Here is an 18,828-nt window from a genome sequence, read left to right as displayed (position 1 = left end):
AAGTTTCAGTGGTTGTGACTCCCGGTCTCTAGAGCACAGGTTCAATAGCTGTGGCCCATGGGCTTAGTTGCTCCTTGGAATGTGGGACCTTCCTGGATCAGGGATTTGAACCTGTGTCTCCTGCATTGGCAAGTGGATTCTTTACCACTGAGCCATCAGGGAAGCCCCTGTTTTTTTCTTTTTAAATGTGGTAATTTTATACTAGTGTTGCTTGGCTTCCAAGTGGTAATACCCATTTATAGTACAGGTGGCCAGGGGTGCTCTCTAGTTTGTGGCACAGGATTTCTTGGTATGGGATTCACGGACTCATTCAGACTCAGGACAGTGACCTCATTAACCTTGGGTTTTAACCACTCCTGACCCACCTGTAGGTAAATGCTGGATCCTAAGGAATGAGGCATTAGACAATGCTAATTAAAACATGCACATTTCTCTCTTTCTTTCTTTTTATACTATAGATGAGTGGGTCACTCTCAGTGAGGGATGACAATGTCTGAAAACTATTTGAGATGATAAGAATAGATTTGGAAGGGAAAAAAGGCCATGCAACAGGCACTAGGAGCATTTGTATTAGGGACGGCATAGGGCGTCTGGAATTTAGATACATCTTTAAAAATATATTTTTTTTACAAAAAAAAAACTGGCTTAGTAGCATTTGAAAATACCAGTGTTCCAGTTTCTATTGACTGACACCTGTAGACGTTGATTCAAGCTGGTTTTGTTTGCAACTTAGTGCTCAGAATTTGCTGCCAGCCCTGGACCTGGGAAGATAATTTTAAGTGTCCTCTGGAATAATAGCTGATGCAAATATAATAATAATCTCTGCAATAATAATCTGATGCAAATGCAAAGCTGAAACTAGTTACTGGAATGGAAAATAATGAATCCAAAGGTTTATTGTGGACCTTTGGAGCTACTGAATACCAAAATATTGGTCTGGCTAGTGGTTTCCCCTGCGGCTTCTTTTCTCTGTGGGTTATGTGTCCTCACCAAAAAGGAAATAGCCCAACTTCGCTTCCAGCAGACCTTCTGTTGTGCGGCAGCTGTTCACTCAGAAGTAGATTAGTCATTGATTTGTGGAGAATATAATAAAAAGAAACACCTGACTTAATTTTCATTTTACTGCTCTGTGCCTATAGTTGCTTTTCTGGCCCAAACTGTGATCTTCATGTGAGCAAACTCTGAGTTAGCAGAGGGTTTCGAAACAGAGCACGGAAATTATTAGCAAGTACAAAAATCAGAATAAATAGAATAGAAAATAATTTATTTTTGTTTTGTCATTTAATCCCAACTGATAAAACAGGAATGCACATAAATGTAATTGTTAGGTTCAGAATCATGTCAATTAAAGTACTTCACACTGTTTTAATTATTCTTTCAGATGTATGTAAAAAGAAAAATCTGAGAGAAAGTAGACACATTTCTAATGATTAACTATATATCTTTAAAAGCTTGGTATAAAAATGAACCAGTATTGGATTTCTTAGGGGGGCTAATATCACTGCAGTAGAGTAAAGGTTTGAGTTTTATTCCTTCCTAGTTTACTGTTTTCTGTTTTCTGTACTTAAGTCACACTTAGTGATAAATGCTCTTCTTTCCTTTCCTGCCAGACTTCCTGTTGAAGTAGCCTGTGCCTGCTGCTGTAATTTCCTTACCGCTAACTCACTGTCTTTAATCACGTGCCATTTGACTTTGGCTCCATTTTGCCAACAGTCTCTAAACTCTTACTCTTTGTGTCACATTGTTAAGAGCCAAATCCCACTGAATTTACCTCTGCAACATCTGATATGCCCAACTGCCCACCCTCATGGTATTACAGGAGCTCTCTTCTGAAATAATTCCCAAAGCTCTACATTTTACACACTGCTTCATTACTACCAGACACACCTGTCTTGCTCACATCTTTGTTCATGAATGGTGAGTATGTTCTCACTGTCTTCTGTGTAAAGTCTGATTTTCTTGGCTTGGCATTTGAGTTAACATTCTCCCACTGCTTCTCCTCATCTACCTCGTACTCCAACCCAATTTCTTTGGGTGTGTTGTCATGTCTGTCTGGAGTCCTACACTATCTTTTTTCATCTCCAACCTCATGCTTTAAGCTTATCCTTCTTTCAAAGCCCAGAAAGAAGGCCATCTGATTCATTAAGTTTCTCTCATCCTTCTAGAGGAAAGTGATATTTTTATTCCTTTAAGTTTTGTCTGTACCTCTTTTCTGATATGTTTCATATTCTGTCCTGTGTTATTTGTGTGTAGGCATCTTATTTTCCTTTCTCTAGGTCAGTCTCATTATTTTTTAATTTCACGACCCCAGTGTCTAGTTCAGTGTCTTGTACTTTTTATAAGCCAAGTACATTTTGGATAAAAGAGTGAACTGACTAATATTAATAAGTATAGAGAACTTGCTGAAAGATGTTTTAGACTGTGTTTCCCTTACTCTTGTTAATGTTTGTCTTCCTTTCTTAGTTATTTCTGTGCATCTTAGGTTTATCAATTATCTATTCAGACTACTGGGTTGCCACAAATATTTTGAACACTTCTAGGTAGTATCTCTATTCTAGTCCTTTAGGTAATGAATTTTGCAGCATGTAATCTACTTAAATCAAACCATTAGGGCTTCTTTTTAAAAAAATAACTTCTAGTAAAGTAAGGGTGAGAAACTGATGACCAAATTTTTATCAAGATGATGGAAAAGTCTAAACACATTTTGCATGACTGATTCTGTAAGGAGCCTTTTGGAGTCCTCCATTGTGAACACAGGGATTTCCCTGGTAGCTCAGACGGTAAAGCATCTGCCTACAGTGTGGGAGACCCGGGTTCGATCCCTGGGTCAGGAAGATCCTTTGGAGAAGGAAGTGGCAACCCACTCCAGTGCTCTCGCCTGGAAAAATCCCATGGATAGAGGAGCCTGGTAGGCTATAGTCCATGGGGTCGCAAAGAGTCGGACACGACTGAGTGACTTCACTTTTATTGTGAACACAAGAACCACCAGGAGTGTTCTTATATTTACAATACTGATTTCAGCCATCTTATAGATGTGTATATTATAGCTCACTACAGTGATACTGGACCTTTCTAGAACTCAGCCATCCAGTCATTTCAACTCCTCAACCACCAAGCTATATATATATATATATATATATATATATATACATTTATATATGTATATATATACATTTTTTTTAAGCCAGTGTATATAGCACATACAGATGAGCATCAAAGAATTACCAATGGAAGATCACAGGTCTTATTTTACATAGTTCTAGTGCACATCCTTTGGCTTTGCTTAGCAGTCTTGTCAAAGGAACATTTGTTAATGCATATTCTATCTCCTACCATACAGGCCATGGGGTCGCAAAGAATCGGACATGACTGATGCGACTTAGCACGCACACATGTATCCTAGCCCAAGGCTGATTTAGGAGTACCAACTTTCTATTTCCAGAGTAATACTCAGATTAAGGATGGCCTGTTAATTTGTTTCCATGCCTGTTTCTTCCACAAAATGCAGAGCTCCTTGAAGATAAGAACTATGTATTATATATCTTTGTATCCCCAGCATTGTACAGTATTTGACATATATTGCATACTCGGTCGTGTCCAACTCTTTGTGACCCCATGGACTGTAGCCTGCCAAGCTCCTCTGTCCAGGGGATTTCCTAGACAAGAATACTGGAGTGGGTTGCCATTTCCTCCTCCAGGGGATCTTCCTACCCAGGGATCGAACCATGTCTTCTGTGTCTTCTGCATTGACAGGCGTATTCTTTACCACTGCAACACTTGGGAAGCCCTCTTGACATACATTAAATATCAGTATTTATTGAATGACCAAAGTTGATTACCTGCCTTTGAAGGAACTGTAGATTTTTAAGTAGCTTATTAAAAAGGAGAGAAAGCAGTTTGAAGCAGGCATACAATGACAACAAATAATAGTATGCCAGATGACAAAAATATTATGAGAAAGACTGAAAAAACACATTAGTCTCGGATCACTTCATTTTGGAGGGAAAGAACATAGGGTACTGAAAGGGCTTCTAGAAACATTGCTGAATGCTAGAACAGTACTCTAGTTTATGTTCACTTTGATGACTTACAGTCATCAAGTAAAGATTGAAATATTTTCTGAATATTTTGTTTAAAGATACAGTCAAGTATGTAATGCATTTTGGAAAGATTTCCTTATAAAATTGCCTTAAAAAAGAAAACTTCTGATTTTTATTAGGGTAGGTCCTTAACTAGGGCTTTCATGGTGACTCAGATGATAAACAATCTGTCTGCAATGAAAGATACCCAGGTTCACTCCTTGAGTCTGGAAAATCCAGGGAAGATCTCCTGGAGAAGGGAATGGCTACCCACTCCAGTACTTTTGCCTGGAGAAACCCATGAACAGAGGAGCCTGGCAGGCTACAGTCTATGGGGTCGCAAAGAGTCAGACCCACGACTGAGCAACTAATACATTCGTTTTTACTTTATCCAAAATAATTCATTACTGAGGGTTCTATATAGCCAAGGCCTTACCGTGTGAGGATAGCGTAAGTCTGTCTGGACTTTCTTGCTTTAGCAGTGAGCAGTAGTCATTCAATCTACCTAATAAGCATCTCACAATGTACAGGCACTCTGGGGACAGAAACGCACACACACATTCCCAGAAGAACAGGTCACAGCCATTAAAGAATTTCAGTTTTTCTAGACTTAGGAAATTTTTTTTTTTAAATCAGAAGTCCTGAGGAATGGTTGTTAATGACTTTATCACCTACCACTCTTCCCTTATGCTGTCCTGCAATGTTTATCAAACGTTGAGTAGCCCTGTGGACCAGGTTCTGTGCTGGGCGCTGGATGATGGAGACACAGTGACTGCTTGAGGTGAGAGGAGGCCTGGGCCTGGAGGACCATTTCTCCATTAGGCTTCTGTCTTGTTGCAGAAGTTTCTCCCGTTAGAGGCAATTATGTCTTTTTTTCTTCCTGATGTCAAACAGTTTATGAGAAATAAGAAAAGTCATAAATCTTCAACTCAAAATTAAAGCATGTTTTAAATAGCTAAAAATGTAAAAGACTTACACTAGCTGCTCTCCTGTTCTTGGCTATAGTCTCTCATCATGAGCCTGCTTGTAAATAAAAGGGAACAGGTAATCTGAGATCTCTCTTCTCTAGGTCCTTTGGGTTACCAAGGTTTATATGTGACTGGGCTTTGGACAGTCCTTCGTTGTTGACAGATGGACTCCCTCCAGCAAGGGACAAGGAGCCATGAAGGTTGAGCATTGCTTCAATGTAGTTTCTCCATCACAACTGAGGAAAGAAAGAATGTGCTCAGCTCCACTCCTCAGTAGAGCCAGACGCCTGATAAAGCAGAAACAGTATACCTGTAAAGTTGCCAATGCAATGTCAAGGGTAGAGGGAAGAGTTGACAGAATGATTTATGAGGGTTTCTTGCAATAAGAACATGTCTAAAAATATACTTCCATGCCTTTCTCCTCTCAAGGATAAATGCTACAGAATATATCCAGGGAATTGTGATACATAAAAGCCTGAGGCCTTGTCACAGCCTAGGGAGACCAGGGTGAAGGGCAAGGAGAGGGGAAGCAGAAACAGCAAACGAGAAAGCATGCTCCTCATGCTTTTAATCTTCTATTGAACTGACGTGGTTTTACAGATGTAAAACTGATTTTTTTTTTGAAACATGCAAATATTGTAAATTTAATATGTGGCCTATTTAAAAAAAACAGAAAACATTTACTGGGGTAAAATGAAGATACTTGGTTTCCAGATTTAAAAAAAATTTCCTTTGAGCTTCTACTTTAATATCAGTAGATCTGCAAAGACAGCCACAGATTAGCATGTGGAATAGCTTGCTCTCATGGAAGCGGAGTTTGAAGCTGCATTTTATTTATGAACAGTTGAGAAACAAGCTCTTGGAGCAGATAGAGTTGGCTTATCTTAACACCCTTTCTGGGCTCACTGCAGTTAGCCAGAGCTATTGGATATCCACATGGATTTCTTTGCCTTCTGTAATGGCTGCCTTCATACTCACCCTCAAGTTTACTTCCATCTCAAGCAGCGAGAATCCAGTTCAAAGGACCCTTCTGTTAACTGACTCTGTTTTGTAGGACATCCGTGTTTAGCATAAAGACAAATCACAGTGCAGGTGATCTATTTCTTGGGCTGTGGTCTGTACCACAGTGCTTGGCATACAGGAGGTGCTCAGTAAATGCTAGGTGACTACTGTTCCTACTTTTATTTATACGTTCAGCTCAGTCTCCTCTGCTTTCTATGCCATAGTAATAGAAGATGCCCAATCACAAAAGGAAGAGTAATATAAAAAACAACAATAATGTTATTTGATGACATCTACTGTGCTACGCAATTTATCTAAACTATCACATTGAGTTCTCACAACAACCCTGTAAGACACATAGTATTCTTATGTTGTAGATAATGAAACAGCTCCAGAATCATAGATTTTCAACTTGTATTGAAATAAATTTTACTTATATTTATTTTCTAAGAAAAGTAAGAATTCAGAGTTCCCTATTTCTTCAGTATTCTTTATCTACTCCCTGTATAAAGTCACTATAAAGAAGTCCTTGATAAATGATTTTGGAGAATACCAAAGAGTGGTAAACACCTTTAATTTTGAGAAGTACAATCTGAACTCATTTTCATTTGTCTCTGAGAATAGCCAATACAGCCCTAAGTAATCTCACTGGGTAACTCTTGATTCATCCGTCAGATGGGATGCTTACATTTGGCAGACATTTCTCTTGATCTCCTAATCCCTTTGAGTGCTGTGTGTCCTCCTAACTCCCTCGTGTGTTCTCTTAGTGGTTTACTTACCTCTCTCACCCCTTGGATTGTGAGTCCCTTGGAGGGGCTCTGCTCCTTGATCTATCCCCAGCACCCTGCCCAGGGTGACACTCGGCAAGTATGAACTGATTGTGAGGGGTGAGGAAAGGTCTGTTTCAGTCTGAGCCTCAGAGAAGCTCTGGGAGGGTGTCAGAATTTCCCAGGGCCACCACTGCTGCTGGTTTCAGTTCAGAGACCAAGTCTCCTGACCCCTCTCTCTTTCCCAGGCATGAAACTTTTACACAAAATCTCTCTCTCTCCGCCCCCCCCCCCCCCCCCCAATACAGCTTAAATAGATTTAGTTTCTTTAACCTTTCTTCCTAGGGACTTTAGTCCTAATCTTTTCAGTGATTGCTGATTGTCATAACTTTCGAATTCTTTCTACTTCACATGTCCTATTTTAGCAAGGCATTAAATGGCACAAGGGACAAAGCAGACCCATGTTTTTGGGTGTTGTAGATTTTATCACACTGCATATTCAGTTCTGTCTGGTCAGTACCTCCTAGTCTTTGATGCTGCCTTAACCTATTCGTTCAAAGGCTTGTATGAAGTAGAATATATCTTGAGGAGCGAAACACTCTTTAAGCGTTACGTGTTGAGGGTGTTCTCCAGGAGTATAGTTTGGGAATTGTTTGTGCTCTGAAGAATATGCGGGAAGACTCTTGCTGTCACAAGGGCAAGAAACAGGGCTGGCTCCTCACAGACAGGACCTCACAGGGCCACACACGTGACTCCTGAATAAGCCCTCTGGTATTCTAGTTCCCGGCTCACAGGGGTGATTCTTGACTTTCCACAGTTGACATGTTGCATTATCTTCTTACCTCCTCTCTTCTGTGATCCAGAGAGGTCACTGAGTCTTCAATTCATTTACCCACCCCTCCGACCTAGTTTCTTCTCAGACTTGTACTTAATTCCAGACTGTGCCAAGTTTTGACTTCCCTGGTGTCTCAGATGGTAGAGTCTGCCTGCAATGCAGGAGACCTGGGTTTGATCCCTGGGTTGGGAAGATCCCCTGGAGAAGGGCAAGGCAACCCACTCTGGTATTCTTGCCTGGAGAATCCCCATGGACAGAAGAACCTGGTGGACTACATCCATGGGGTCACTAAGAGTCAGACGCGACTAAAATTCAGCATCTTCAGAACGCCTGAAGAAACAGTCCCTGAGGCTGGCCACCCTTGAATAATTGATGCAATATTCTTTGAGTAGTGACCTGTTAGTGTGTCCAGCAAGGTCAGATGAAAAGCATTCTAACTAAGTTTTTAATTTTATGAGTTGATTCTTACCAAAGCTAGATTAGTCTTTACCATTTGTTTTGCCCGAGTCCCAGCAGCTGTGGAGATAGTATTCCTATATCTATAGATGTCAGGAAATATCCAGTTTATGTTTCAAACTATACTCCCCAAGGTTTTCTGTCTAATTTTTAGGTATTTCAGCAGGCCCTCCCTCATATTTTCAAAAATAATTTCTAGTGACTCTGATGAAAGTAGGCAAGGTATTCCTAGGTTTAAGACAGTCTGGTTTGCAATGCGCGGCTCTCATTTAACGGAGGAATATTTAACTAGACGCTTCCTTTCAGGGTGGCATCCTGCCTTCTCCCGCCACCCCTCTAGGCCCCCCCAATCCCCCCCCCACCGGGGGAATAGCAGTAAAATCATCCATCTTTTAGTATCTCTCCTTTAGAGCTTCCTCTCCCTTTCAGATGCACGACTGCTGCTTTCCTTTTGCTGTTTTATTCCTTCATGCTTCTCAGCTGTGTCCTCATGTGCACCCTTGATAACATGAGCCTGAGCTCTGGGGGCTGGATAACTGTGTTAGGGCTTTGCCCAGCCACCAGCTATGAAATAAGATAAATGATAATATTGCCCTCACAGAGTTGAAGTGAGCATTGAGTTCTCCAGTCTGTGAAACTGCTCTTGTAAACTTTAAATACATAGATAAATTCAAATGGCAAGTACTAATTATTGATATTTGTGCCCAGAATTGCCAAATGCCATGTCTTAATGTTACCCAGAATATCTAGTAAGACTATAATATTAGTAGGTTATTAAATGAACACCTTCCACTCTCTATAAATGCTTCTATCTCTACTTCTCTCATTCTCTGTCTGTTTCTTTTAGTACCCCCCTTTCTCTCTCCCAGCTCTGGTGTATATAACTGGATGTAGTAGCGAAGCATGCTTTAGTTGTTTCTGATGGTTGCTATATAATTTTAAGTAAAACTGAATGTATAGAATGTTTATTTTTCTCTCTTTTAAAAACTCACATAATTTTTTCACTTGTCAATTGGTTCTTCAATCTTTTATCTCTAGTGGATCAGTAATTTTTCAGTAGCCAATCTTTTTCTGTCCATTGCTTTATGCTTTTAGCTGGACTACCAAAGCACTTCACAATTCAGGCAGTGCTTTCCCTTTTTCTTTTAGAAATGGATTCCATTGAATTCTGTGTCCCCAGAAACTTACTGAAAAGTGTATGGTACAGATATGAATGTCCATAATTACAGAATAACAAAGTGAATGGTCGACCTATTTTGGTGACTTAAAAAAAAAGGAAATGTTGAATCATTCATAGTGTGAGGAGGGGAATTTTGAGACTTTTAGGCACCTCAGAATCAGACTGTCAATTACAAGCTTTAGGTTTATAATTAGAATTGTTTGATTTTTTTTTTTTAATGTTTTTAGAAATCTGCCTCCTTCTATTTAGACTGTTATGTAGAAGTGACAAACCACAGTTTTGTTTTTTTTTAATGGCCAAGTGCAAAACCACATTTCAACTGTACCTCTTTTGTCTTACAGCCCTAGGCCCATCCCTCCTTCTGTGCCTTCCTCTACTTCCCTGAAGGAGTCATATTGTGGCTTTTGACTGAGCACTTTGTTAGTCCAGATTTGTGATGGCAAATGATAGACCACGAGTCCCTCAAACCGGTTTGATTAAAGTAGGTGTTGGGGGAGGAGGGTTTGCTGAGACCAGGCCCATTGTCAGGAAAGATGGAATCAGTGCATCCTTCTACATCTCTGCCTTTGGGAAGGTCCACAAATATCTGGGAAGGCTGTGCTATTTCCCCAGGGCCTCAAAGCAGACCCTGTCCTTCGCTCACATGGCCCTCCTTTCTTCCTCCTGCCCACTTTGGTGTGGTTAACTCCTGCCTACTCTCCTGGACGTCTTCCTGACCCCCCAGACTGAGATGCATACCTTTTAGGTGTTTTCATAAAATTCTGTGCACAGGACCCTTCTATGCTCTTATCAAAACCGTCTGGTGATTGTTTGTTTACTTGTCTGTTCCCAGCTAGACTCTGGCCTTCTAGAGGGCGGGAGCTATGTCTGATTCATGCTTCCATTCTTTGTCCACAGTCTCATTCATAAGCAGAGAGAAGCGTTTGTTGAATGAGAGAGCATGGGATCTCTGTTCATGTTGGTGACTTTGCTTTCTGGGCTGAGCTCGGGACAAATGCCAAAGTCTTTTCCCCTAATGACATAAAAGTCCTACTTGTAATGTTCTTCATTGAAACAGGACTGGATATGATCCCCTTCCACAAACACTTCAGTTAAGAAATGTGAATATGCAAGCAAAAAACCATTTAGGTCAATTGTTGTTTGGTTTGCAAAGTTTTGTGCCATTTCTAGGTGTGAATAATGACTTAACATATACTTATAAAATGTGTAAGTGACCTTGCTTAGTGGGCAACCAGATCTGCTGTAGTATTGATTTGAACAGAGTGGCAGGAGCTAGTCTTACCACTGTACTTCCATTTTTATTGGTTTAGTTTTCATCTTTTCTCCACTGAATCTGATTACTTTGATGAGCAGTCTAACAACTTTATAAGTTAGTTGAAAAAACTGAATTAATATATGCTAACATTTCTTTTTCAGGGGTGATCATAGTATTAGGATCTTTAATAGATCTTTAATATAATTAATTTTAGTTTGTTTTAAGGTTGAACTACCACTTGTTGGCTCATCAAAAACTCTGATGTGTAGGTCCCACACATCAGATATGTTTTATATTAGGGCACCTTCCATTCCTCTTAACAGTTTAGTAACCAGCTTTGATTTGACTCTTCAGTGGCTATAAATTCATGAAAATTGTTCACAACGATAGTTTTCAAAACTGCTCTTTCTTTCTTGTATGTAGTTGTTTTAGGATATACAACTTGAACCTAGTATTCAGAGCCTGTGTGATGCTGAAACATTTTAATGGCACTTGGCTATGATTCTAATAACTCTTGTCATCAGAAACAAATGATTTCACCAGAAAGAAAAATGAGAGTTGGTTTTACTGATGATATACTGATGCATTCCCTGTTCTTCTCCCTCTTTCTTATTTTTCAGTGAGCATGTTTTTGAACACATTAACACCGAAGTTCTACGTGGCCCTAACAGGAACTTCCTCACTAATATCAGGGCTTATTTTGGTAAGTGGTGGAATTCTTCCTATTTAAAAATGTGCTGATTATTAATATATGTGTTATATATGTGCAGGAAAAAACTCTGCAAGAATACACAGCAGCAGCTTACAATGATTGCATGTCTGTGTATGTTGGGTGGGAGACCTGATAGAAGCCTTGCACTGTCCAGATTATGTTTTTAAAATATATATGAAAAGAATTTTTTTTTAAATTGTATGCTACTTTTGTTGAAGGGAAAACCAAAATGTAGGCAAAATGGAAAATAAAGGAAGATGTAATTCTGTGTCAAATTCTAATGTCTTAGATACTCTATAGCAAGTGTGACTCAGTTAAGCTAAAGTGTTTTTCCTTCATTACTGTTTTCAAAATGGATTATTGGACATAGTCAAGATCAGGAGAAATATAGCTCAGTTTCTTTAGATGTATTGACATAGGTGGCAGTGCTAAGCTTCCCCCCCTTCATCTCCTTTTCTTCTAAAATTTACATATATTTCCCTATTGCTTCCTTGAAAAAAGATCCCAAATAGGCAAAAAGCAGTATGATAATCATTTTCATTATCACATTGGTTCCCTTGCCTTATGCTCTAAAACAAATAGTGAAGTGTAATAAGTTATAATACTTACAGTAATTTTCTTTAAGTGACCTTAAAGGGAGCCATCTAAACTAGTGGAATCACTCTAATATAGTTAAATTTATTTTAAGAATCTTTGAGGATAAAGAGGTTTTAGAAAGTTTTTTCCCCCTCTGTACATAATGCTGTGATTACTATTAATTATAGAGACATGGGCAAGAAAAAAATACAATGAGGTAGCTACTAGTATTGTTTTCATTTTACTAATACCTAAGTTAGATAGGAAGTAACCTGCCTTAGATCACGTAGCTGGCAAGTGGTGGAGCAGGATTTCAACCCAGTCTGGCTTGCACCTGAGCCTGTGCTTTTATCGCTCATTTCACCACCTCTCTGGTTAAGTGTGTGTCTCAGACGTTAAAGAATCTGCCTGCAATGCAGGAGACCTGGTTTCAATCCCTGGGTCAGGAAGATCCCCCAGAGAAGGGATCAGCTACCCACTCCAGTGTTCTTGCCTGGAGAATCCCCATGGACAGAGGAGCCTGGCAGACAACAGTCCATGGGGTTGCAAAGAGTCAGACCCGACTGAGTGCCTTTCACTTTCACTGGTTCAGTTCTCAGCTGCTTTTCTAGCTTCTGAACAGTGGCAGGCCTGACTTTTGTTGCAGCGGTATCTCGGTGTGGGTTCACCAGCCTGTACAGTAATCACCAGCGTGAAGGTTGTTTCCTCTCACTCTGGTGTGTGTGCTTAGTTCAGTCGTGTCTGACTCGTTGCAACCCCCTGGACTGTGGTCCACCGGGCTCCTCTGTGCATGGGATTCTCCAGGCAAGAATACTGGAGTGAGTTGCCATTTCCTTCTCCAGAGGTTCACTCTGGTGAGCTAAGCCCAACAGTCATTTTCCCTTCTCATGTAGGGATGGTAACGTTCCATCCACCTGCTTCTCGCCTCTGAATAAAGGGGTTTCCTTGGACCATGACCACCTTTGCAGACCTAGGCTGGCGACGCTTTCTCCCTGTGTGTGGATTGCAGTTGCTGGTGCCTGATGCTCACTGCTGTGTTGTTTTATGATATATTTGCTTTGTTGCTGTCTTAGTAAGTAGAGGGTTCTCCTGACTGACATAAAGCTTTGTGCAAAGGAAATCCTCTGATGTGGGAAGATTTTGAAAGGCCTTCTCAAAAATGCTTGGTTTATACTGAGGTCAAAGTCACTACCATGTGTGGAAATAGCTCTCGTTTGCTTTAGGCTCCTGCTTTAGAGATTGTTGACACTGGGGCTATCGACTCTTGGGGACGCAGCTTTGCTCGCCCTTGAAATACACCCTGGGCTGAGGTTTCTCTTCAGCTACTGTTCCTTTCTGTCAAGTGCGTTTCATGGAGAGGCAGCATTGGAATAAAGGAGCAGGTGCTTTGCGAAATAGCCGTGTGCATAGAGTTGCATAGCGGTTTCCTGGCACCAGAGAGACAATTACCTAACTGCTCTTTCCTGAGCAATGTCAAGGGAGCCGGGGGATGAACACAGAAGCTGCGGGGCTGCCCCTGAGGAAATTTCTTGTTTGGGGACCTCAGGATTCCTATGCTGGAGGCTGAAGTTATCATCCAGTGTGATGTCTTAGGCAAAGAGAGCTAAACACAAACAAACAAAACCCCTACTATTTTTACCCTATGAAGGAAAACTCAATTAACTGAACAACATACATAGAAATAAGATGTGTTTGGCAAATGTTGCTTTCTTTTACACTAGTTTAAAAATAAATGAGAACTTAGCAGCATGTATTTTACTAGATGTCACTGCTATCTCTTAATTTTACAAGTTGAAAGCCAGCAATGAGTTTGTTACACCACCTACTTCTCACTCTTCCCTTACAGTTCCCAGGCCCATACCCCATCCAGGCACCTCTATCCTTGCTGAACTTCACGCTGCCCCTCTACCCACTTGTCACAATACTTCTCATCTCAGCCCAGTTCCAGCCACAGGAACTGCACCTGTTACCACAGTCCAAACCCACCAATGTAGTCTTTTATCTGCTCTAGGAAGGACAGGCCCAGTCTGCTTGACGTGGCCTCTGTGGGTGATGTTTATTTCTATGGAAAACATTTTTGGGTTTTATTTTTGCTTTTGAGAATGGAAAGGTAGATATGTGGAGAAAATGCTCCCCTTAATTTCTCAAAATGTTGGTAGAATGAGAAAATGCTGCCATACTGACATTTATAATATACCCCTGTATCCCCAATAATGTGTTAGACATGCTCCTATGCCTGCAGGTTATGCATATATGTTCAATAGAGGGATATGGGAAAAGGCAGTCAAAGCATAATTTTTAAAAATGAGAATCAAGAATAAAAAAGAAAGTTAAAATAGTAAATAAAAGAGTTAATTCAGGGATCCAGTGTAAAACAATAGTTTTCAGGAAGGTGAAAGAAGAGATAATAATTAGATAGGAATCAGTTGTAAATAAAGGCCCTTTTGTTGTGTTTTCGACTCTATGCCAGGTACTGTTTTAAGCACTTTGAATATATTATTTCATTTAATTCTAAGTGAATTCTAATATTAACTTTATTGAAATTCTAAGTGGTTGAATAGCCAGTGCCTCTATGCTGTTGAATATTTTTGTTGTTGTTCAGTCACTCAGTCATGTCCAACTCTTTGCAACACCATGGACTGCAGCACACCAGGCTTCCCTGTCCTTCACCGTCTCCTGGAGTTTGCTCAGACTCATGTCCATTGAGTTGGTGATGCCATCCAGCCATCTCATCCTTTGTCATCCCCTTCTCCTTCTGCCTTCAGTCTTTCCCAGCATCAGGGTCTTTTCCAATACGTCAACTCTTTGCATCAGATGGCCCAAGTATTGGAGCTTCAGCTTCAGCATCAGTCCTTTCAATGAATATTCAGGGTTGGTTTCCTGTAAGATTGGCTGGTTTGATCTTCTTGTAGTCCAAGGGGCTCTCAAGAGTCTTCTCCAGCACCACAGTTCAAAAGCATCAATTCTTTGGCACATGGTCATTTTTGTTGTCCAGCTCTCACATCCATACATGACTATTGGAAAAACCGTAGCTTTGACTATACACACCTTTGTAGGCAAAGTGATGTCTCTGCTTTTTAATATGCTGTCTACATTTGTCATAGCTTTTCTTCCAAGGAGGAAGTGTCTTTTAATTTCATGACTGCAGTTACCATCCACAAGTGATTTTGGAGCCCAGGAAAATTAACTCTGTCATTGTTTCCATTGTTTCCCCATCAATTTGCCATGAAGTGATGGGACCAGATCCCATGATTTTCGTTTTTTGAATGTGGAGTTTTAAGCCAGCTTGCTGAGCATAAACCGACACAAAATTTACGTAATTTTGCCAAGAATACATATAACAGACAGATGGTGGGATTTGAATTTGGATCTGTCTGACCATGCCCTCTGTCCCCTCCTGTTTAAAAGTAAGGGAGTGGGACTAGAAGATTGTTATGGCTCCTTTCAACTCTTTTTCATTCATCTAAAATCTTGACCTCCACTTGACTTGAAAATAATGCAGCTGCAGGGCTAGAGGAAGGAACCCTCAGAAGTCATCCAGTTTAAGTCAGTAAAAACCTAAGGAATAGGCATCCAGAAAACCTATGACTTGTCAGGTCACCTTGCTGGTAAGAGTATAAGGAAGATTAAATTTTCACTGCTTTTTCCCAGCATCATTGTGCATCTCATAAATGTGTTGAATAGGAAGATGGGTTGCAGCAGTGCCTAGTGGGTGATGTGTTCCTTTTAACAGACCCACAGAAGTGGACCAGGCAGATAAGAAAGCAAAATGAAGAAAAGGAAAAGAAAAAAGAAGGAAAAAGAAAGAGGGAGGCAGAGAGACTATAAACATCTCTGGAGGAAACTTTTTCCAATCAGCTGTGGCTTAGGTCAGATTTGGTTAGTCTAGAACATAAAGCATCATTTACCACAATTTATAATTTCATTTATGACATTTATGATCATATCCTCTCTGTGATGGAAGCATCATATAGGCTGAAAATATATCTGTGTAATGCCTTGCTAATTCTTAAATATGTGTTGAATGCACATAGATTCAGTGAGCAAATGAATTAACTGACTGTGTCTGGGAATTATCTGGGAGCTTGTTTAAAGTGATGGATTCTGAATACCACTCCAGACTAACCAAGTCAGAATCCCTGGAAGAAAGCTAGCCCCCAGGATTAGCTGACAGAGCTTTGGGCATCATGGCAAAGGCTCACATCTTCCAGTTGTCAGTGGTCGCTAGATGACTTTACCCCAGGACAGTGATCCTCTTGTTGAGGTTATAGTCATTAATGCTGCAATGCAGACACTGAGGTGGGGATGGATCACTGGCTGTTGACCTTGAAGAGAACCTCAGTTCTCTGTCTTTTTTATTTTCTTGAAGCCTTGGCAGTAGGAGGCCAGGAACGGAAGTGGAAGGACATGAAGACAAGTTCTTTACACATCCCCCTCAACTGGTTAGGGGAACAGATGGCTGCTGGAGCGATTGGCTGAGGTCAAGGAGGCAGAAGACCAAGTCCTGTACCATAGCTCTTCAGTATTTCTAAACAAAATAGGAAGGAGCCAGGAGTGTTTTAAAAAAAGAAAGAAAGAAAGAAAGAAAATTGTCATGAGGAATTGGGAGGGACTTTGAAACAGTTCGTGGTACAGAGAAAAGGGTCTACTTGAGAATTCTAACAGGAAACTTCTAAAAAGGTTTCAGATATTACCATAACACATGCCAATTGCCTTGGTTTATCTTCTTTAAGCCTAGAAGATTGCCTCTTGCCAAAAATCTGTTTACCACCAGATGTATTTCTGAAGACTTAGAGCAGGTGTCAATTTTGCAGTCTATTTGAGAGTAGACTGCCAGAGTTTCATATTTCCTTTTCAGTCTCTATCATAGCTGTATCTATCCTGTGATATCACCATCTACTTTAGTCCTTGGGAAACACATAACCAATTTCAGTCTGTGACATCTTTGTGTTTCCCATGGGTTTAATGGAATTGGTGTGGAATCATCATGGTGCTTCTCTGTGGAAATCTTGAAGCATTTAAAAAAAAATTTTTTTTAAAGCATTTTTGAGTAAGATAGGAAAGTCCCAATAAGTGAAGAGAAAGAAGTGTTATATATGTAAAACATGCAATTCAAGAAGAGAAGGTCTTAATGGATAGGAAGAATCTAGGCATCTTTAGGAAAGATTCAGCTTTTAGGTCTGCAAGACAGATGAAAGGTCCATATTTGTTTCCTCTTTGCCAGACTTTTGTTCCTTCCTTGCAGGTAAAAATGAGGTGTTTGCATCTTAGGCCAACTGCAAACCTGAATCTCCACTAGCCTGCAGCTGCAGGGCTCCTTGATCTGATAGTAATGGAGACTGTTACAAGGCCTAGAGAACTGGGTTCCTGACAAATGAGTCTTTGTTTTAAGTGTGATCTGGGCCCTGAGTATAGCAATGGCCCTTTGGTCCTACAAGGTATAGATCCAAACCATTGCTCTAAATCCTCACATTCCCAATTCCACCCCCGCTTCCCTTTTTCTCAGACGATAACCCTTATCTGCATCTCCACTGAGATCGCTGTCACCTACTTTTCATCCGTTTGCTGCCTTCTTCCCTGTGAGACGGCTCATCTCACGCTCTGCTTCCCAAATAGGATGTGTCTGTGCACTCATGCTGCCCATTCATCCTGTCTTAGAGGAAGAAATGGCAAGTTACCTTACTGAGGCAGGGTAAATGTTCTTCCTGGGCTCTTGGTGTCCTGCCTTTTGGTCACTTGTACTCTTTTGCACTTCAGTTTCTCTCGTTCCACTTGATTCTTTCCTTTCCAACAAATATGTGTAGGTCTCTCTTTTTTATAACTAACAGAATGAACACAAAATCTCTCATTGGTCCTGCTCTTTATTTAGACAGTATCCCACAAATCACCAGACCAACCCTTATCATCCATCCGTTCAACCTTTCAGCCGTCTCTCCATTCAGTTTTCAACCATCCATCCATCCATCCAACATTAACTGAGTGACTTTATTTTACACATTATATTACTGAGCCCCAGAGAATCAAGAGTACCAACTAAGGCACACAACTTGGCGTCTTGCAATATATTAGGGCCTTTACCTTTCAGCAGGATGGTAGGGTCGTATTTACTTCCCAAATGACAAATCTAATTGGTGCTTTTCAGTTCTCATCTTACTTGATCTGTATAGTTCTTGGTGTAGACAGATTACATTTTAAAAGACTATGAAATGTGTAAATTTATATTTTAATTTTATGTTTATTTGTCAGATTTAAAAACTGTTTTGTTCCACAATGGCAATTCCATTAAGCTACTAGCATGTCTAAGGGCTAATTTTAAAATCTAAATTTGTTTATGAGAGCTTTGCTGTCTACATTGTAGGTTTTGCACCAGGGAGAATAATTCAAAGTGACACCAGATATGTGCGTGTTAAATAACACCATCTGCCCATTTGGATCTGTGCAACTTTTTAAAAATACTGTGAGGTTCTGGCCCAAGCCTGCTGTGTTTCAGGATATCGGACAGATCATTGGTGCTAAGACCCCAGATTAGAGGTTTTGGTTTGAAGTTTAAGAAGGCTTTAAGTTCTGTCCCACTTCCTTTAGGTAGCTGTTCTTTTAATTCATATTGGAGTACCTGCCCCATGGTATTGTGGGCCCAGTGTAAAGGTCTGAACTGGGTAAGAAGCTCCATCTACAGCTGTAATAGGACAGGCTTGAGAAGACCCTGCCTTCCAAACAGCTGCGTGAATAACCCAGTCTTCACTAAAGTCTATTATTTTTGCGTTAGAGATACTGGGTGGAAGGTCTGTCTCCTATTATAATGCAAATACTCCCATTAATATGAAGCATTTATACCTTGGGATGTATTATCCAGTCCCGTTTGATAGACATCTGGATTACGTTTGATAGCTAAGAAGGCAAAGAGACAGTTGAATAGGAGGGCATTTGGAAGTGAAGATTTGAAAAGGAAAATGAGGGGTAAAATCTGTTAAAATGAGCAAGAGATTTATAAAAAGATG

The 18,828-nt window shown here is 40.3% G+C and overlaps 1 protein-coding gene across 4 annotated transcripts in view; it reads left to right on the top strand.

The window, feature by feature from the left end:
* The window catches only part of ST7 (suppression of tumorigenicity 7), a 309,424-nt gene that overhangs the window by 129,011 nt on the left and 161,585 nt on the right, over window positions 1–18,828 (top strand). For all 4 annotated transcript variants that reach the window (XM_061165296.1, XM_061165298.1, XM_061165295.1 and 1 more), the window contains exon 2: window positions 11,163–11,245. In XM_061165296.1, coding sequence (XP_061021279.1) covers window positions 11,163–11,245 — 83 coding nt within the window. The remainder of the gene's footprint in view (window positions 1–11,162; window positions 11,246–18,828) is intronic.

The sequence above is a fragment of the Dama dama genome, chromosome 18 (assembly GCF_033118175.1).
Source record: "Dama dama isolate Ldn47 chromosome 18, ASM3311817v1, whole genome shotgun sequence".
NCBI classification, from domain to species: Eukaryota; Metazoa; Chordata; class Mammalia; order Artiodactyla; family Cervidae; genus Dama; species Dama dama.
Note: the sequence above shows the minus strand (reverse complement) of the source record. Positions and strands in the feature narration are given on the sequence as shown.